This window comes from Ambystoma mexicanum, chromosome 11 (assembly GCF_040938575.1).
Source record: "Ambystoma mexicanum isolate Mex_15411 chromosome 11, UKY_AmexF1_1, whole genome shotgun sequence".
NCBI lineage: Eukaryota > Metazoa > Chordata > Amphibia > Caudata > Ambystomatidae > Ambystoma > Ambystoma mexicanum.
Genome location: NC_090934.1, coordinates 174198220 through 174220458, shown reverse-complemented (window position 1 = coordinate 174220458; position 22239 = coordinate 174198220). Strand labels below are relative to the sequence as shown.

General features: G+C 48.0%; 1 protein-coding gene across 3 annotated transcripts in view; it reads right to left on the bottom strand.

The window, feature by feature from the left end:
• The window catches only part of MAN1C1 (mannosidase alpha class 1C member 1), a 321546-nt gene that overhangs the window by 183979 nt on the left and 115328 nt on the right, over positions 1 to 22239 (bottom strand). For all 3 annotated transcript variants that reach the window (XM_069622732.1, XM_069622733.1, XM_069622734.1), the window contains one exon: positions 10617 to 10713. In XM_069622732.1, coding sequence (XP_069478833.1) covers positions 10617 to 10713 — 97 coding nt within the window. The remainder of the gene's footprint in view (positions 1 to 10616; positions 10714 to 22239) is intronic.

Sequence of the window (22239 nt, the reverse complement as noted above, 5' to 3'; positions counted from 1 at the left end):
CTGAAGGCTCCTAGAAATTGGCTTTGCAGAAAGAAAGTCACTCACCTGATTATGAAGACAAAAATGATTATGAAGACAAATATTTCTCATGACCTGAATGACGGGGGCAATAAACAGTGGCACAGGGCCAGGTGCTTGGCCCTGCTATCTGGGAACAGAGAACTTTGCAACCTGGGGTAGGAGGCATACCAGGGCGTATGCCAGTGCGGATCCTACCCAGAGGATTGGTGAGGGAGTTGGGCGGGCTCACCGGCACCCTTGTTTCCGGACCGGCAAACTATGAGTGCCTGCCGGAGCCGCTGTGCGCGACAGGTCTGATCCAGCTTGGCGCAGCAGCTATGGTAGGCAGACCGGTTACTGAAGCACTGTTGGTGCTGGTGCTTCTGTCCCCACTCCCATAGAGTCCTATTGGACTCCTTTTTACCGGCACCTGACTTCCCGGGCCGCCAGACTTGGAATCTCCTGGTGGCACCGGGAGTCACGCGCCGGTAAAACTTTACGAGTCCGGCGGCAAGCTGCCGGTAGCACCGGCAGGGTTACCGCCAGCCCCATAATGATAGTCTTAGTTGGCTTCAAGGGAACCAATGGAACGGAAGAAACATATCACATCGGTCCATGAAAGGAATATTATGGAAAAAGACAGGTGTGCTGCTATTACAGCTGGAATATAAAGGAAATCATGATTCTAGAAGGGAAATGACTCTTTTGTGAATTACCAAAGTCATCCCACTTAATACTTTTTTTACATTTTTGGCCAAAAAAAGAATGCGCAAGACAAGGCTGTGATGATAGATAGGAAAACAGATCGCTATGAGGTGTGCAAGGGCACATAACATGCCCAAAATTAGGAAAGAAAGGTGCAAATTGGGCATGAAGTATAAAAAGCAGGCAAAATAAGCAGAGGAGAGGAAAGTGTCAAGCAAAAGCGAGCAGAAATGTTCAAACAACAGTACTCACAAATGTTGAGCAAAATATTTACTTCAAATAATGCCCAAGTATGTGGAGAAAGTGGTCCAGGAAAGTGTTCTGGTCACAAGCAACCAAATCACACCATTGAGAGCACATACCATAATATAAAAGCCTGGCACATTCCAACAGGAATACATTTCCAAAATGGCCGAACTATGGGTCATCATGCTGCTCCATCAATCACAAGGAGTGGGAAGGAACATGCAGGGGAAAATTGTCAATCATTCCCACCCCTGGCAGGTAATTCATCCCCAGGAATTACTGGACATATGACAGCATCAGAGACCTGACCCTGTCAAGAAGATGGGGACCCCTCTCAGTCTGGGGTTGGAAATCTACCATGGGGATTCCCAGAGCCAGTTCTCACCCAGAGGCGGGGTGTGGGAGTTGAGAGGACCCCAGTCCCTATCCCTTCCACATGTGTCTGCATGATTGAAATAAGTACCCCGCTCGATCACTCCATACCTGCACTGCCCAATATCATCCTGCTCGTTTCATAGGACTTCAAGTACCAGCGGCCTTAGCGGTGGAAAGCCCAGCGAGCCACCAGATGCAGAGCGAAAGAGAGCAAAGAGCAGATGGGACGCAGAGCAAACTGCACAGCCGCCTAATGAAGTCCAGCCACTACGCAACCTGCTTGAGTACAACTCCAGGACCAGCGAGTGCGTATAGAGTGCAAACAATGGTCACATGCACAGATAGCGTTTACTCTCACCTGAGAGGGAGACACAGAGCAGTTCCCTTCTCTCAAACAGGAATCTCAAACCTGTCAGTAAGCCTTCACAAAAATTGGAAGATTGAATGCAGCGTGTCACCATTGCTTGAAGCAGGCACACCTGTGTATGAGAAAGGGGCGGGGCTTAAGACCCATTTTGTATGCTTTCTTGCCTGTAACACCTCCCATGTGAAAAGGACAGACAGCAGTTGTCCTGGGGAACCAGCTGAGGAAGAGACAATGGAGGGGAAAGGGGGCACAGGAAAGAGGAAGATGTGGGTTATTCGGGTGAGATCAAGGGAGAAGGACAACCAAGAGATTAGGCAGAGGAAGGCCAGAGCAGGAGAAGTGACGAAAGAGTGTGCAACGTGAGGTATTAATTGGTGGGAGAAAGTGGTACTTGGTTTTGAGTGTTGTGCATGCAAGTGAGTGAGTGGGGCAAAAAGAGATAGTAGGGAGTGAATGAGAAAGTGACTGAGGAAGTGAAAGAAGGGTGACTGTGGGAGAAGTGATAGGAGTAAGAGTAATATGTGGGGAGAGGGGATAGTAGTAGTAGTGTCAAGAGTACTATTTATATGGATACGGGAGAGTCGTGGTAATGTGGAGCTGGTACTATTGTTGTGGAGAAGAGAGAGTAGTACAGAGTAATATCGAAGGGTGGCATAAGGTAGTAGAGAGAGGTTAATCAGAGGGATAAAAGAGGAAGTGTGAGGGAGAAAGGAAAGTTGGACGGTCGAGTAGTAGGAAGAAGAGTATGAGGAGGAAAGAGAGAGTGTCAGAGAGGCATAGGGAGTGGAAGGACACAAACGGAAAAGACCAGGGCTTCTGGAAGACACTAACCCTTGCGTAAAACTGCACTGGGGAACATAGGTCAGGGACTACCCAGATAGCTCCCAGAGGTAGTTTAGATAGCGAAGGCATTTGCTTCTAGGCCATCACAACCAGACAGACCGATTCTAAGATATTAGGTGTTATTCATCCCCTGTTACCGTCCTGGGGTTGAGGGAAAGCTGGATTAGGGAGGGGACAGCCTTTACTAGAGAGAGGACCAGCCCTTAGCGAGCACTGTTACTAGTCTGAAAATAAAAACCCTAGGACTGTTTTTGAGAGTTGGTGTGCTCTTGAGGCTATCTGTGACACCATGCCAACACAGTGGAAGAGAGACCTTATTGTACCCACTATGCGAGAACATGCTATAACCCGGATATTGATGAGGATAGCAGCCTGGAATATCTTTGCAACTGGCTGCTTCCCAGGTAATACACTCATAGGTCAAACACCATACACTCACATGACATACCCCACACCCTTGTATGCCCTATGCAATTGCATCCTACACCATACACTCATGTAACAAATAGGGCATATACTAAAAACCAAATGAACGCATTCACCATATACGTATACAACATACACTTATATGGTACATTCCAGTCACACCATGCTCCTATATGAGAACACACTCATATGGCCTACATTTATGGGACACAACAAACTGAAATAAAATTGAAAAGAAAACATTTGGTAAACAATGAGTTAAGGATACCCTAACAAAATGTATTGTCTGCAGACAGTAGCAATACTAAGGTGAATGTACACTCGCTCTGTACCACTACAAATTCAAGCAGGCAATTCGAAGTATAAACACTCACCCCATCCCCCTACACATCCAACCACAACACTTTAGGGCTGTAGCCATAGATTCATGCAACTCACACACCCAGCATCCATGAGCAGATATGACACACACATCATTGCAACACCAATGCTGTCTGTATCTTGACCATTTGTGTACACTGTAAGGGTAAGGACGCCACTTACAGGCACACAGCTTTTATTTATTTATTTTATTTATTGCATTTGTTATATGCCCAACCCTGTGGTATCACGGGGTAGGTTACAGAAGGATTGAATCTCTGGTTACAGTGAGAAAATGGTTACATTTCATGCAGATATATTAGGGTTACATATAGAAAGCACGTCGTGGGTTAGACACTTGATTCTCTGGTCAAAGGTGATACAATAGTACAGATTTGTTCACAGTGCAAGTATAGACCGCGGATACAATTATGGGACAGGTAGGTCGGGGAAGTAAGTGTGAGATGCATCATGCATACCATGGGTTGTGTTGCTCGTCAGACAAGAATACCTGTCATTGATTTAGTATTGTTAAAAACCCAGGTTTTTTTACGTCTTCTTGAACCTCTGGTGGGATAGTATGCAAGGGGAGAGATTTTAGGTACGATTACTGGAACACTGATCCTCCCTGCCCTTGTGAATTTGAAACGTGAGACAAAGAGTTGGGTGTTATTGTTGGATCTCAATGTTCTTGTGATTTTGTTATGGGTAATGGCGTTGTTAAGGTCGGTGGGAGCGGTCTTGGCGAGGCATTTGTGGGTAATACAGAGTGTTTTAAAGATGATTCTGGCTTTAACAGGAAGCCAGTGAGCTTCCCTCCTGGTATTGGAGATGTGGTCAGTTCGGGCTCCTATCGCATTCAATGTGCTGCACATCCTACGTAAAGGGTGGGCGGATCTGTACATTATGAGGAATCTTCTGTGAAACCTATCCTCTGAGGTCACCCATTAAATGGTACCAAAATAAGGATGAGCCTCCACACTGAAAAGGTGGACCCCAATAAGTGTTCTTGTGTGTTAAAACATTGTTTCGAATAACACTTCGGGAAAAACTTTGAAGCCTAATTCAACGCCTCCCTGAATGTGATCCAGCGGATCTGTTACTAGACACTTTTCCAGCATCCTATCCTCACACAAAAGAGGATGGCAAAGTGCACAGAAGGCAGCTTGTGAAAATGCTAACTTAGCTCTGGAGCGGTTGTGTTTGGGGCATCGTACTAAAACATCAAAGCTAATTTTTTTCGAATCCCATATCAATGAGTTTTTTAAAAACTGTTTTTGCCAAAATGTAGATGGGGGTGCTACATTGCTGCAAAATGAGTTTAAAAGAAAAAAATGAATGCGATGTTATGGGATTCGAAAAAATGGTTCTAACGCAGAGCCCTGTTTGGTCCCCCTACCTCCGCTATTGCAACCATGTGGATCGTCCCAGCAACGGCCACCGCTATGAGTAACATTTCGCTCTCGGCTGAGTGTCCCCACCTCCATCTGCTACTGGCATCGGCTTGCTGGTCGCAAATACCCCATCATTTAGAGAAAAACTAAACCGAAGGGTAAAAAATGTAGAATTTGCACCGTAAAAAAAACTAAAACGTCGAATAAGGGGAACGGGGGATTGGGGCGGTGTCCCCCTTGGCCCTTGTTTGACATTATGGGATTTCAGGGGTAGCGGGGGACAATAAAGAAAGGAAAAAAAAGGAAAGGGACCCTGAGGGATCAGTTCGCACCCATAATTTGGATATGGAACGGACTTCGCAGGGAGAAGTCGGACGCAGGGAGCCGAAGGCAGGTAAGTGCAGGTAGGTGGGGGTAATTTTTGAAGGGGTATAGGGGTGGTGGATAGAGGGGATAAGGGTATCCGAAATTTTAATTTTCCGAAAATTCTGCTGCGCATAATTCTGCCATGGTAAAATCGGTAACATGATCACGCATAACCTGTTGGTCAGCCAGCTGGTCCTTGAGAGCCGTTTGTTGTCACCACACCCCCTAACGCTCCACGCTCCCCAGCGCTACTCGACTTCTTTGAGGGTGAGTTTGGCAAACCTCTAACTATTGTGCATGGTGCTCTCCATCCAGAATGCATGCCATGTGTTCCATGATGAGCTCCACCTCCGCTAACTCCACTCTAGCTCCGCTTCCCTTGCCCTTCTTCCCTTCTGACCTTCCTGGCCACCGTGGCTTTCCTTGGAGACCATTCTCCATCACATGGCAGAATCTTCCCCCTTTTCCTTTTCAAATGATCCTCAGGTGAGACATTTGTTTGGAGGCGGATTCCTGATTAAGGCTAATTATGCTCTTTGATGGTGCTTCTGATATAATGCGCCCATTTTTACGCAACCTGATGCGTGTGACTCAACTGACGTGATATGATATGATATGGCATTTGTAACGCGCCTATACACAGGTGTTTCAAGGCGCGAGGAGGCGGAGAGGGAGGAACAAGGGGAAGACAGACAACGATCCTACTAGGCCAGGTGTCATTCAGATCGCGCAAGTGCAGGGGTAGGGGGAAGGGAAAAGTGCAAGGGGAAGGGGAGGGGGGGAAGTAGAATAAAAGATAAATAAATAGGGCCAGCTGGTGGAAAGTGGAAGGTAAGTGCAGACAAGTGCAGGGAAGGGTGGGGGGGCTGTAGGGATACAGAGACAGTCCTGCAGTGCAGGGGTTGCCAGGGAGGCAGTGCAAGTGGAGAGTGGCTGGGCCAAGGACCGAGGTCGGTGAGAGTGACCCAGGTGCAGGTTCAGTGCAGTTTCAGTGAAGAATTTAGCAAGGGAGAGGGAGAAAGAAAGCAGAAGCAAAGAGGAAGGTTTTGAGGTGCTTCCGGAACTGGAGATGGTTCTCCTCAAGTTTCAGGGAGGCAGGAAGGCTGTTCCAGAGGGAGGCCCCTGCCGCAGAGAGAGATCGACCCCCAGCTCGTTGCTTCGAGAAGCGGCTGACCCTGAGGGAGTTGGAGACAGATGAGCGAAGGGCTCGGGAAGGAAGATATTTAGGAAGAGAGAGTTGAAGGTATTTAGGCCCCAGGCCCCAGAAGGCCTTGTGGACAATGCAGAGGGTTTTGAACTTAATCCTCGCAGCCACTGGGAGCCAGTGTAGAGATTTCAGTCCTGGAGAGATACGGTCCCTGGGCTTGAGGCCAAGGACAATTCTCGCAGTCCTGTTCAGGATGAGTTGCAGAGGGCGGAGAGTGGAGGCAGGCAGATTAAGATAGAGGCTGTTACAGTAGTCCAGCTTCGAGAGAACCAGGGCTCTGGAGACCGTGAGCTTCTGGGGGAAGGAGAGGAAGGGAAGAATGCCTCTGAGGAGGTGCAGCTGGTAGTGTGACTTCTTAGAGACGTCAGATATATGAGGAGAGAAGGAGAGTGTGGAGTCGAACATGACCCGAGGTTTTTTGCCTTGCAAGTAGGAGCAGGAAGTGGGCCAAGAGAGGCTGGCCAGAGAGCTGCAGGGAAGGAGGGAGTGGGTGTGCCGATGAGTAGAATCTCAGTCTTACTGGCATTAAGGCAGAGGTAATTAGCGGCACACCATTCCTGGATAGCAGACAGACAGTCGGAGTGCTTAAGGGGGGATGGGAAGACTCCAGAGGTGAAGGAGTGGTTGCAAAAGTCAGCCAAGGCAGGAGCCAGGGAGTCGATGTGGTCCTTCATAGTTTTGGAGGAGCAGGGGTGAACCTGTTTAGACGAGACTTTCATAGATCGGACTTGTCTTGAAACCTCATCAGCAGAAAAGAGGGGAAAGGCAGAGAAGGAGGGAGGAGGGGTGGCTGCAGAAGGGCCAGAGGAAGAGCCAGGAAGAGAGGGAGGGAGGTGATAGAAGGAGAGTGAGGACAGGATGTCCTGAGTTTTAGAGATGAAGTGAGAGGCCAGTGCAGTGCAGAGGGCCTGGGAGGGGACAGGAGAGGTAGAGACTGCAGCAGGGTTGGCAAGCTCCTTGCAGATTTTAAAGAGTTCGGCCGAGTTGTTAGATGCCGCAGAGATGCAGGCTTGGAGAAGGGCTCTTTTCTTGGTGAGGACGGAGAGACGGTATTGCCTTTGGAGCAGGCGGCAGCCCAGTTTGTCAGAGGATGTACATGAAGCACGCCATTTCCTCTCTGCCACCCTGCACTTGCGTTTTAGGGTGACGAGATCCGAGTCATACCAGGAGTTGCATTTGGCTTTGGGCTTCAGGCGGATTCTCATGACAGGGGCAAGGATATCAAGAGTATCAGATATAGCAGAGTGGAGCGTGGAGAGGGCTGTGTCAGGGTGGGAGTCAGCCGAAGCGGGAGGAGGGGGCGAGAAGGTGGCAGCGAAAGCCTCAACTGACACGCGCTTCATGGGTCGGATGACCGAGAAGGTGGGTGGCAGTGATGAGAGTGGCTTTGCCTGTGGGGTGGGGAGGGTGAGGTGGGAGGATAGGAGAAAGTGATCACTCCAGGAGAGAGGAGTGGAGAGAGGGACGGAGAGGGGAAGGTCAGAAGAGATAAGAGCATCAAGAGTGCGCCCTGCAGAGTGGGTAGGCCCAGACGGGAGAATAGAGAGTGAGAGAGAGTCGCAGAGGTCACGAAAGAGTCCAGAGGGGGGGCAGGAGGCATCCAGGTGGATGTTGAAATCACCAAGAAAGAGGAGTTGAGTGGTTGAGGCCAGGAGTGAGGAGGAGAGGTCAGCCCACTCAGAGAGGAAGGAGGAAATTTGACCAGGTGGCCGATAGATAGTAGCCACTGTAAGGGAATGGCTAGAAGAGAGAGAGAGAGTCGGCAGACAAGACACTCAAAAGAGGAGTAGGTCTGCGTAGGAGTGACAGTGACAGGAATCCACTCAGGGAAGATAAGGGCCACACCCCCCCCTGCACGGTTGGGCCTGGGCACAGAGAGGATCTTGTAACCGTCGGGTAGGAGTGTGTCAAAGCTGGTGACAGAGCTGGCCGTGAACCATGTCTCAGTGAGACCGAGGACATCCAGGTCCAGTTCCTCAAGAAGGCGACAGATATCAGAGGAATGTTTGATGGCCGAGCGAGAGTTAAGAGTGGCAATGTGGAGAAGGTTGCCATCCTTGAAGGACTTCCGGGGAGGGGTACAGAAAAAAGAATACCCAACACATGTGCCAAAAATATGCACAATTTGTCGGATGCACCATCAGATGCCCACTTATTTGCGTGTGTTTTGCACCACGTTTCTCACTGTCTTGCACATAGCACATTTTGGATGGCATTCTTTCTGAATTCATGAGTCGCAACGAGATGCGCAATCGCGGAGATGTGCATGCATTAGTGAATCTGCCACATGATCTTTATCTGGTTTATTTATTTTGTCATTTATAAAGCGCACCCAGCCCTGAGGCATCTGGTATCTAAAATTATAGCTAATGTGAAATGTTATGGCAAAAGCAACTCTGTACAGTAACCACAAAACCTTTGTGCACATAGAGAAATTCACTGTTTTGTTAGAGGAGGGAAGTCACTGAGACCAGCAACATAGTGATCATAGCATTGTAGTAACATGGAGTACAAAAAATCAAAGGAATGGGTGGTATTTCACAAACTAATTGAAATGATGTCTACTTAATCTGATACAGAATAGGTGATACGTTTCAGCTGCTTGACAATTCTGCTCGCCCTTCTTCAGGACAACAAAAGTGGTGTGGACTTTTAAGGGGAGCAGCTGCACTTGCGCATAATGTTTAGTACAAAGTAAAGGATTCCCATGAGAGTAACACCATTATGATTGTAGTGTGGTATACTCAAGGGTGCGTCCTGTCTCAGGACATACCGGACCATTTGACTAATCGGCAAGACCACCCAAGGTCTTAGAATCGATTATAGGGTCTGCTTTGCAGAAATGGCCCCCATTTTATGGAGTTGTGATGTATTTAAAAGGTCCATTAGGAGGACAACTGTGTAGGGCCACCCAACTGTGAGGTTTACCCATATGTACTGGGCAATCACTGTAGTTCCATTCGATGTGAGCAGCGTCAAGTGAGTGGATATTCGGAGAGAGAATCTCTGTTTGGCAAAAGGTGCAGCTCAGTTATCCCCCTGTGCATATCCTCAATGGTTTCTCAGCCAGACACACAATGTGGGTACAATACAATGATATCCCTCGCCTGGCAAAAAGGCAGGTCCACTACAAGCTTCTTAAGGTCATCAACTATGAGCAGAGAGAATAGGTGAGGATTCTTTTCCTTATGGAAGAACATAAGGGAGGATAGCTCAGTGGCAACATGCTCACCTTGGAAACACGACAACACGGAGCAACACAGGTTCGATCCACTTGGCTATGGTCTAGCCTTCCATGTTCAAATGACACCAGAAGTAGTATCCCTGATGGCCTCACATAGGGTATCGCCAATTTGAGATTGCACAGAGTGTCAGCTGATAGTAGTTTGGTGCTTAGGGTATGCAAATTGTACAGGGTAGGTGAATGGGCCATGCAGCTGGTTCAATAACCACTGGCCATGCTTATCAGGTGCCGCAAGTCGTGTCCCTGTGCCGATGGCACTGATGGTGGCATTATTGTTGCCGAGGCATGGATGAAGGACATACCCCGGGCTTAGAGACCAGTGGGAACCGCAGCAGGCCAGACCCAGTGGGCTCCCCCGGTAGAGTCGCAGTATCTGGAGGAAGATGATGTCATGAGCTGCAATGGGAACCGCTGCAGGCCAGACCCAGTGGGCTCCCTCGGTAGAGTCGCAGTATCTGGAGGAAGATGATGTCATGAGCTGCAGTGGGAACCGCTGCAGGCCAGACCCAGTCGGCTCCCTCGGTAGAGTCGCAGTATCTGGAGGAAGATGATGTCATGAGCTGCAGTGGGAACCACTGCAGGCCAGACCCAGTGGGCTCCCTCGGTAGAGTCGCAGTATCTGGAGGAAGATGATGCCATGAGTTGCAGTGGGAACCGCTGCAGGCCAGACCCAGTGGGCTCCCCCGGTAGAGCCACAGTATCTGGAAGATGATCATGAGCTGCACGTGGCAGGATGAAAAGGATGGTCCGCCACCAGCAATGAGGGGGGAATTTCAGTGGGGTTCAGGTTCTGCCCGGTCGACATAATACCCCTCCAATTCATATCAGTGAATTTGATAGCGTTTATAGGACAGAAGGTTACATATACGTTTATTTAACAAAGCTTTTAATTGAACATAGAGAGATCATTGGCATCTGATTATCGTGCATCAAAAAATATGAATTTGAATATAAACCTTTGTTATATGGTGATTTAGATAATTCCTACTGTGCAACTTGTGAAACACTGCAATAGGATGTAATGCACCTGGATGTAGTTTGAAGGCGTATACAGAGTTTTTAGGTAGAAAAGCAGTCACTCACCAAACATATTTCCAATGTGCCCGTTCTTGGTCAATGGTCGGAGTTCGTTTTTCCCCCATGCATATTGCTTGTAGCTGTCCCAGGCAAACTGCATCATCTGGAAATGAAGACAGACACCTGAATATTGCACCTTACTTGCCAGCCATCTGTTGTTTATGCTGTTTAGTTCATTTACTTGAAGTGAGCCCATATGTTCTTCCGTCTTCTTACCCAAAGCCACTCTCTGAATTGAGTTCTATTTCTTTTAAGCGTTTAGTGACCTTGTGGCTTGCCGCATATTCATTTTAAATTCAAATACGGGGGTAAAGTGTTACAGTCGCATCAACCTTTTAAAATGCATTTAATATTGTTTAAAAGCTATATATAATTAATTCATTTCCTCCGAAGTGCAATACTATATAATAGGGTAGTATCCTATGTTTGAAAATGTTCATTGCGTGGCCTGAAGATGGACACTCGTGTGGTACTCTCATGAGTATTACCCAAATTGACCGAGCACAATTGACCGAATGACCTAGTTGGTTGAATTTCTAATGGTCCTAATTGACCTTTTGCACAATTGACCTTTTGTTTTTTTTTAATATATATTGGGTTGGTTTTGTATTATAAAATAATACAAGGGGTTTGGGTGGGAGGTTGCAAGGGTTTTTGGATTGGATGTGGGATTGCAGGGGTGTCCCCCCCAACATATATGTACTAATTGACCTTTAAAATTCGATCATTTGTGCAGAAGGTCAATTGTCATTCGATAAACTGTGATTCAGTCAATTCGTATACAATCGGTGAACACAGTATGGTCCAGCTCAAACACCCTGTCATTGGAGAATCTTTTTTTTCTCCCCTGAACATTTACAACTTGGCCCCGGGTCCTTCCCCCCCCACAACAGCCCCCTACTTACCTTGCGGACGCCGACTTGCAGTGTCCCTGTGACGCCTGTTCCCTTTCGCGTCCGTGTTCGGGAACCGGCGCCGAAGGGTCCTTTCCTTTTTTGATGGCTGCGGGGTACACCCACGCAACCCCTACTCACAATCTAGTGAGCAAGGTGAGCAAGGGGGCAGGGGACACCGGCACAGCCCCCAGCAGCGAAAGCGTGATCTGGTCAAACCTTTCGCCCATTTGGAATTTTTGAAAGGCTGAAGTTCGGCCAAACCACGCACTCTGTTGTTTCAAATCGTTCATTTTGGATGTTTCGAGTGGATGGAGAGCAGAGCGCTGAAGACCGCTGCTATTGGCTTAAAACAGGGCCTTCAAGGGGACTGGAGTCGAGACTTGCAGTATATTGATGAGGAAAGGGAACAGTGCACAGGCCTGGGAGTGGCCATATTGGGGACAGGCAGCTCTTCAAATCGAAGACATATAACCCTGAAGAACTGGAGAGGATCCCGATTGCCTATATGCAAGTTGTTTTGAGACTTCTTTACCTGATCCGTCTGGATACTTACACATTGCAGGGAGGAGAATCCTTGTGAGACTGACATGTGCAAAACCATCCACACAAAGTTTGACTTCTTTGTTCTAAGGGGTGGTTCAGGACAGGGAAGGGTCACTTCAGCAAAGGTCTATCGACTATCATGCTTTCCCTCAAGCCATGGCTACATGAAAATGCCTTGTAAAATTTAAAAAACGACTTCAAAAGGTTACGTCATATTAGATAAACTGAGCATGGCAGTCTTAACATTGGGGTCTTGGATGGATGCTGTGGAGTAGGACCTAAGGCTAGGGCAGCATCAATCTATACAAGGAGTGGATCCTGCAAGTGTTCATCCTCTTCCCCATGATATTCAAGCTTTACATGGAACCGCTCAGAACTCTACCGTCTCCAAAAAATATCCACGTCCAACAATACGCAGATGACACACAGCTCTACCTCATGGTATCCTCTATCGAAGACATACACGGGCTCAAGGGCTGCCTCACATTGATTCAGTCCTGGATGTCGAGTGCTTACCTGAATGCCAAATTCCTACTGCTGACAAACACCACTGCACACCCAAACATCCAAACCTGGCTCTCTGCTATGAGACTCAAGGACTTCACACCCCAGCTGACCACCTGCACAAGTCCCTTCGTTTGACATTGACAGACACCTTTCCATCAAGCAGAACATAGCAAGAAAGACACAAACGGCTTGGTATCAACTTTCTCGCCTACGGAAAATCAGGCCTTTCATCCCAGAAAACAACATCAGATCTGCTGTCTAAGCCATGGTCCTCTCCCACCTGGCTGGTATAAGTGCCCTTCTGGGAGGTTTTCTGGTGACAACTCTGGCACCCTGGAGATGTGTCCTGCATGCTGCAGCATGACCTATGAAAGTACTCTGCAAACTGAACCGCATCACCCCAACCCTCATCAAACTACACTCTCTCCCTCTGCATGCAAATGTTATCTCAAAGCCTGCTGCATAATCTTCAAGGCTGTCACAATGCAGTCCGCAAACTACCTCACTGAGAAACACAGCATCTCTGGAGGCCTGCGATCCACCAGAAGTAAGGACAGGAAGCGTTATCCAAGGGGGAGACAGACAGTGACTTATAAGTATAGGAATACCTCTATTGCGAACCCGAAGCAGCCAAGCTTCCGAAAACCTAAACGAGAACCCCCTTTCTGTTGGGTTAAACCTTCGCACTGTTTGTTTAGTATACTTATGTTCTGTCTATGCCTCCAGACTCGGGAACATCTTCCGAGTCAACACCAGACTCGCCCACTCGCTTCTACATTTCAGAAAGGAGCTCGAGAACCTCCCCTTAAAGGAATGGCTACTCTCCAACACCTAGGTCCACACACTCTCCACCTAAACCGAGAATGGGTGATCCGCTCCTCTCTTTCCTCACCTGGTTGCTTGTAGATCCCTTGCTTCCAAATTGACCTTTGTGGTTGGCTCCCTGCAAGAGAGGGGCAACACCTTTGTCAAAAGGGTGAACCTATAGACGGTGGAGGAATGAGCATGGGGCAAGAAATCAGAGGTGTGGGAGAAGCAACTGGCCAGGAAGGAGAAGAAGACCCTCCCCTTGTATATAAATATATCTATATATATTTGTGAAAGTTTGTTTGTATGTCCGGGGTTGGCTCCAAGCCCACAACAGGTGCAATTTTGGCCCACTGTTGGCATACCAGTCTGGGGTCTACTGGTGATAGTAATATTTTACCAACCCCACCCATATGCCCTGCACAAGGCAGGGTCCGGCCCTGTGCTATCATTTTGTGGGATTTCGGAAGACTGCTGATTTTTTGGTTGTTGGCTGCAGGCCCACAACAGTTGGCGGGCTGAAATTATGCCCTGAGGTTAGCATACCAGTCTAGGGTGTACTGGCGATAGTGAAATCTGACCAACCCCACCCATTCACCCTGCATAGCCCTGTGCTATCAGCATCGGCGATTTCAGGAGATTGCTGATTTTGCGACTTATTCAAAAATAGGAAGTTAGGAAGTTTGTCATACCAGTCTGGTGTGTTCTGACGATGGTGAAATCTGACCAACCTCACCCATTCGCCTCTGCACGGTGAGGTCCGGTCCTGTGCTATCAGTATAGGCCATTTCAGGAGATTGCTGATTTTGCAATTTTTCAAAAATAGGAAGTTAGGGCACAATATAACATACGCAAGGCTATAGGAGATCCCCACCTGCTTGTCAGCTACAGACCAGGGCAACGCCGGGTGGTACCACTAGTATATATACATATATATATAAAAGGGAAATGTGTGGATATAACATATACATTTTGGTAGTTTTCTTTTTTTTTTAAGTGGTCTGCAATGCTTGGATATGTGCTTGTCTGTTTGAAATGTTCAGCATACTTCCCAACATGCTACAAACCTGATATTTGGCATGTGGGTAGGCTCCATGGTGTAGATAATATAAAAAACATGGCATTTACATTTTTCTAATTTTCTTTTTTTTTTTGCAATGCTTAGCCCTGCCATATGGCTCGTTGTGCCGTAGTTCTGCTGTCGTTCTACGTTCATTGTTCCTAAAGTTCAGCAGTTAATGACAACTTCAGCAGTTCATTGTCCCCAAACTTTCCACACTATCAGCATTCTAGCTGATATTAACAGCACTCATTTTTGTAGTCATGCGGTTGACACAAAACGGTGCTTTTATAGGAATGCGGGTGACAGGAAACGGTGCATGTCTCTTTAATAGTGTCCGCAATGACGTTTCTCTCGTGATAATTCCAGGAACTTAATTTCCTACAGAAGTTGATGAATGCATGCCACCTCAACAGTACATAGCTTACATGCTTCAGCCGTACAAGTATGGGTACGGCACGTCAAGTCACAAGATATAAAACTGAAGGTGTTTTATTGAAGCTTGTGATTGCGTGCACCTCATATACTGACTGTATCCGCAATGCTTAGGCCAAGCCAGGTATATAAGTGGCTTTTCCTGTTGAACTGAATTTTGGGACATGCTGTTCCACTGTAAGTACTATTCTGTGTGACATGGGGCACGCATGCTACTGTCCTGTCTGACAGCCATATTTTGCATGAAATATTGTACATGGGCATGGCATGTGGTTTCAGTGCATCATGCGGCTGGATGAGGCCATGTTGTCACTGGGATAACATGGCTCAGTCCTGTTGACTCAGATTGCCCCCCCATGCCCCCTTTCTCCTCCGCCAGTGCATAGTTTTTGCAATGGCTATGTGTGTGGGTAGCCTCAGGACTGCAATGGCCGGGTGATTTCCCCACTGGTGTGGCCTCGACTGGTTTGCACTATCCATGCACAGTTCTTTAGCAGGGTACTTGCTTATTCGCGTACTCCTGATCACACCCCTACCCCTGCCCTGCTCCGATCCCCTGCAGATTACTGAAGTCGTGCTTCACCAGAGGTTTAAGAGTCCCCCCCCCCCCCCCAGTGCCATTGGCGGTGTTGGGCCACTAGAGAGCTCACCCACCGCTTGCGGTAATCCCACTGATGTGTGTGGGAGTGGGTGGAAAGAGTTATGCACACTGTCTGAAAGCTGGATCACTGGATGCACTTCCGGGTGAAGGTTTAAATAGGGTTTTCAGTAATAACTACCACACTGTTATACTGCTGGTGTGGTATATTACCGTTAGCACATTCAGAAATGGCATTCGCGCATGCAGTGACTGTTTTTGCGGTAATGCCACAGCATGCAGTTTCCCGTTTTTATTGCATGCAATATTTGCCATTATAGCACATGTGGCGGCAAACCCCTAATCGGGCGGTGAACCTTAACTTGACATGGACGAACAGCAATAATTGCACATAGTATTCTGGGGTGAGGGGTGTCTGTTACCGCTTGACTCTTAATGAGGCCCTAGCTGTTTGCAACACTTGTGAAATTATCATATAGTCAAAGCCTTGCTCCCCTCCTATAAAAGGAAAGCCCAAGTGCATTTGTGGTGTGTTTAGATGTGTTTTGGGGCAGAAATTATTTCCGTTATGGTTCGGTCCTTAACGGAACTAATTTCTTTATGTAGTCAGAGTGACTTCAAAAAGAAACAATTTATTTTTGTAAGTATTGCTGCTCCCCTCAACCCCATGACGTGTGCATGTGTGAGTGTATGGCGAAAGAGTGCACATAAATGTATGGGTGGCTGGGTATGCGTGTGTGCGTGTATGGTGAAAGGATGCACACAAATGTATGCATGGCTGGGTGTGCGTTTACGGTGAAAGGATGCACACTTAAATGTATGGGTGGCTGCCTGGGTGTGCCTGTATGGTGAAAGGGTGCACACTTAAATGTATGGATGGCTGGGTGTGCGTGTGTATATATGGTAATTGGTGTGTGTGCTTGTGTTCAGGGGCGCAACAAAGCCTACATTTCAGGGGGGGCTAACCCTTCAAATGTTGGGAGAGGTGCTAACTTCACGTGTGGTGCGGGAGGAGCAATCTTATTTGTGTGGGGGCATCCAACTTCTTTACGCATTTTAAGGAGACTATTCTAGTGCAGCCTCAATGTTACAAGCAGTTAAATCTCTCCTTTAAGTCTGAAAGCACCCACTTATGAACTGCTGTGAGAATGACTGGTCTCCTGTTCCCTCTCTACCCTTCCAATCACTCCCCTGGCATGCAAGTACTAAACCCACATCACAATTTCAATTGCCTAAAAAATGTGGCATTTGAATGCAGGTACTAACAGTGAAATGCTATACATTAGTAATTGCTGGGCCGTCCTTGTTAACAGCGAAACCCAGCTGCCGTTTAACATCTGTGTCCTTTTCTGTCTGGCAACTGCTCTGTAGGTCCGCCAGGTCAAGTCAACATAGCCCACAATTTCAGCGGGGTGAGGGAGTGCTGAAGCACAGTCAGCTCAATGGTGTTGCACCACTACTTGTGTTTAGTGCCTTGAGTACGTATTGGTAATCTGCATTAGTCCTAGCCCTATTCTTCCTCATCCCAGTACTTGTGTATGAGGCACTACTTGTGTATGAGTCACTATGCCTCATACTCAAGTACTGAGATGAGGACGAGGTACATGAAGGTAATGCCTGACTTAGCTACCTGTAATCTTCATTACTCCTAGTCCCACTATTCCACATCCCAGTGCTTACCTATGAGGCAAGGAGCCTCATACGTAAACACTGGTACAAGGAAGAGGGACGTGGAGGTAATTCTGGGCCAATGAGCCGATTTTGGAGGTTGGGGTAGGGCATAGGAGGGAGAGGGGATGTGTGGGGGGGGCGGGATTGTGCAAGAAATCATAATGGTCAACCATGTCCAAGCTAAGCAGGCATGATATGTGGTATTAGCGGCTAGAGAGGCACTTTGGTGCAGCCAGTCTAGTAATTCCTCAGTTTGGTATGACTTTTTTTTAACTAGGCATTTCTGATAAAGCAGTCCTGCTAAGTGTAATTACCTGTCTAGACTGGCATTTGGGTCTAGCCGTTTCTTACTGCGGCATTGTATATTTTTCTGGGCATCTGTGATAAAATTATGATACGATATGTCATATACAATGCTCCTGTACACAAGGGTTTTTAGGCACGACAGGGGAAGGAAAACAGAGGGAGGACAAGACAAATGATCTTACTAGGCCTTGTGTCATTCAGATTGTGCAAGTGCGAGTACGTGAAGTGCAAGGGGAAAGGGAGGGGGAAGTGCAAGGGAGAGGGGAGGGGACAACAGGGCAGCAATGCTCTGAGTAAGTGCAGACAGGGCAGCGCGGTTCTGGGTAGTGCAAGGAGAACAAGGGACTGTAGGGTTAGTTACAGCCCCTAAGTGTGTGGTAGGCCCAGAGGCAGTGCAAGGGTGACTGATCAAGAAAGAGCCTCGACTCAGTGAGACTGAGGTTAGCCAAGCAACCAGTTGGTACAGCAGACAGGTAGGTCAGGTAGGTCAGCAGGGGAGGAAGAGAGAGAAAGCAGAGGAGAAGAGGAACGTTTTGAGCTGCATCTGGAACTTCAGGTGGTCCAGCTCAAGTTTGGGAGGGGCATGGAGGCCATTCCAGAGGGAGGCACCTGCAAGGAGCGAGATCTACCCCCCACTCTCTGCCTGGAGAAGCATCTAACCCTTAGGGCTTGAGAAAGAAGGTATTTTGGAAGAGATTGTTGGATGTAGTGCGGATTCCAGACCCAGAAAGCCTTGTGGACAATGCAAAGGGTCTTGAATGTGATCCGTGCAGCCACCGGGAGCCAGTGGAGAAATGTCATGGCTGGGGAGATACAGTCCTTGGGCTTGAGGCCAAGGATAAGTCTCACAGTCCTGTTCTGGATTAGTTGCAGAGGGCGGACAGTAGAGGAAAGCAGATTGAAAAAGTGGCTGCTGCAGTAGTCCAGCCTAGAGAGAGCCAGGACTCTGGAGACAGTGAGCTTCTGGGGGAAGTGAGAAAAGGAAGAGTCCCTTTGAGGAGGTACAGCTGGTAGTGGGATTTCTTGGTGACGTCTGAGATGTGAGGAGAGAAAGAGAGAGTAGAGTTGAAGATGACACCAGGAATGATCGAGAGAGGAGAGGAGGCTGAGGGGAGCCTGAAAGAAAGCTATGTGTCATCCGCATAACACTGAAAGTTAGAGAAGAAGGTAGAGGTCAGGGGGTCCAAAGGGGCCAAGTAGAGGTTGAAAAACCAGGGTGAGAGGATAGAGCCCTGAGGAATGCCAGAGGTAGAGAGAGGTGGTGGAGAGAAAGGGACCAAATTGGACCTGGGAGGGGTGGTCCAAGAGGAAGGGGGCCAGCCACTCCAGGGCCTGATCCATGATGCCCAGGTTCTCACAGAGTCAATTGATCAGGATGGCGTGGTTGACCGTGCCGAAAGCAGAGGAAAGTTCAAGGAGGATGAAGACAGAAGGAATGCTGCAATCAAGGTTAGAGATCAGATCTTCACAGGTGTTCAGGAGAGCAGTTTCCGTTCCTCTGGCAACTCTTAAACCAGACTGATGGTCATGGAGACAGATTCAGTGTGGAGAGTAAGCTGGGAGATGGACAGCTTTTCCAAGAGTTTGGGAGAGGGGAAAGTTCCAGTGGGAAAAGAATGATTACAGAAATTGGCCCAGGCTGGAGAAAGTGTGTCAATATGGTCCTTGATGGTTCTGAGGAGCGGGCGAGCACCTGTTTCGATGACACTTCCATAGATGGGACTTGTCTAGAAAGCTTGTCAGGTGTTAGAGAGAAAGAGGAGAAGGGAGCAGGAGAGGGAGAGATGGCCAAAGGGGGCCGAGAGAGGGAGAGGGAGAGGAAGAGGAAGAGGATTCATTTCCTCCGAAGTGCAATACTATATAATAGGGTAGTATCCTATGTTTGAAAATGTTCATTGCGTGGCCTGAAGATGGACACTCGTGTGGTACTCTCATGAGTATTACCCAAATTGACCGAGCACAATTGACCGAATGACCTAGTTGGTTGAATTTCTAATGGTCCTAATTGACCTTTTGCACAATTGACCTTTTGTTTTTTTTTAATATATATTGGGTTGGTTTTGTATTATAAAATAATACAAGGGGTTTGGGTGGGAGGTTGCAAGGGTTTTTGGATTGGATGTGGGATTGCAGGGGTGTCCCCCCCAACATATATGTACTAATTGACCTTTAAAATTCGATCATTTGTGCAGAAGGTCAATTGTCATTCGATAAACTGTGATTCAGTCAATTCGTATACAATCGGTGAACACAGTATGGTCCAGCTCAAACACCCTGTCATTGGAGAATCTTTTTTTTCTCCCCTGAACATTTACAACTTGGCCCCGGGTCCTTCCCCCCCCACAACAGCCCCCTACTTACCTTGCGGACGCCGACTTGCAGTGTCCCTGTGACGCCTGTTCCCTTTCGCGTCCGTGTTCGGGAACCGGCGCCGAAGGGTCCTTTCCTTTTTTGATGGCTGCGGGGTACACCCACGCAACCCCTACTCACAATCTAGTGAGCAAGGTGAGCAAGGGGGCAGGGGACACCGGCACAGCCCCCAGCAGCGAAAGCGTGATCTGGTCAAACCTTTCGCCCATTTGGAATTTTTGAAAGGCTGAAGTTCGGCCAAACCACGCACTCTGTTGTTTCAAATCGTTCATTTTGGATGTTTCGAGTGGATGGAGAGCAGAGCGCTGAAGACCGCTGCTATTGGCTTAAAACAGGGCCTTCAAGGGGACTGGAGTCGAGACTTGCAGTATATTGATGAGGAAAGGGAACAGTGCACAGGCCTGGGAGTGGCCATATTGGGGACAGGCAGCTCTTCAAATCGAAGACATATAACCCTGAAGAACTGGAGAGGATCCCGATTGCCTATATGCAAGTTGTTTTGAGACTTCTTTACCTGATCCGTCTGGATACTTACACATTGCAGGGAGGAGAATCCTTGTGAGACTGACATGTGCAAAACCATCCACACAAAGTTTGACTTCTTTGTTCTAAGGGGTGGTTCAGGACAGGGAAGGGTCACTTCAGCAAAGGTCTATCGACTATCATGCTTTCCCTCAAGCCATGGCTACATGAAAATGCCTTGTAAAATTTAAAAAACGACTTCAAAAGGTTACGTCATATTAGATAAACTGAGCATGGCAGTCTTAACATTGGGGTCTTGGATGGATGCTGTGGAGTAGGACCTAAGGCTAGGGCAGCATCAATCTATACAAGGAGTGGATCCTGCAAGTGTTCATCCTCTTCCCCATGATATTCAAGCTTTACATGGAACCGCTCAGAACTCTACCGTCTCCAAAAAATATCCACGTCCAACAATACGCAGATGACACACAGCTCTACCTCATGGTATCCTCTATCGAAGACATACACGGGCTCAAGGGCTGCCTCACATTGATTCAGTCCTGGATGTCGAGTGCTTACCTGAATGCCAAATTCCTACTGCTGACAAACACCACTGCACACCCAAACATCCAAACCTGGCTCTCTGCTATGAGACTCAAGGACTTCACACCCCAGCTGACCACCTGCACAAGTCCCTTCGTTTGACATTGACAGACACCTTTCCATCAAGCAGAACATAGCAAGAAAGACACAAACGGCTTGGTATCAACTTTCTCGCCTACGGAAAATCAGGCCTTTCATCCCAGAAAACAACATCAGATCTGCTGTCTAAGCCATGGTCCTCTCCCACCTGGCTGGTATAAGTGCCCTTCTGGGAGGTTTTCTGGTGACAACTCTGGCACCCTGGAGATGTGTCCTGCATGCTGCAGCATGACCTATGAAAGTACTCTGCAAACTGAACCGCATCACCCCAACCCTCATCAAACTACACTCTCTCCCTCTGCATGCAAATGTTATCTCAAAGCCTGCTGCATAATCTTCAAGGCTGTCACAATGCAGTCCGCAAACTACCTCACTGAGAAACACAGCATCTCTGGAGGCCTGCGATCCACCAGAAGTAAGGACAGGAAGCGTTATCCAAGGGGGAGACAGACAGTGACTTATAAGTATAGGAATACCTCTATTGCGAACCCGAAGCAGCCAAGCTTCCGAAAACCTAAACGAGAACCCCCTTTCTGTTGGGTTAAACCTTCGCACTGTTTGTTTAGTATACTTATGTTCTGTCTATGCCTCCAGACTCGGGAACATCTTCCGAGTCAACACCAGACTCGCCCACTCGCTTCTACATTTCAGAAAGGAGCTCGAGAACCTCCCCTTAAAGGAATGGCTACTCTCCAACACCTAGGTCCACACACTCTCCACCTAAACCGAGAATGGGTGATCCGCTCCTCTCTTTCCTCACCTGGTTGCTTGTAGATCCCTTGCTTCCAAATTGACCTTTGTGGTTGGCTCCCTGCAAGAGAGGGGCAACACCTTTGTCAAAAGGGTGAACCTATAGACGGTGGAGGAATGAGCATGGGGCAAGAAATCAGAGGTGTGGGAGAAGCAACTGGCCAGGAAGGAGAAGAAGACCCTCCCCTTGTATATAAATATATCTATATATATTTGTGAAAGTTTGTTTGTATGTCCGGGGTTGGCTCCAAGCCCACAACAGGTGCAATTTTGGCCCACTGTTGGCATACCAGTCTGGGGTCTACTGGTGATAGTAATATTTTACCAACCCCACCCATATGCCCTGCACAAGGCAGGGTCCGGCCCTGTGCTATCATTTTGTGGGATTTCGGAAGACTGCTGATTTTTTGGTTGTTGGCTGCAGGCCCACAACAGTTGGCGGGCTGAAATTATGCCCTGAGGTTAGCATACCAGTCTAGGGTGTACTGGCGATAGTGAAATCTGACCAACCCCACCCATTCA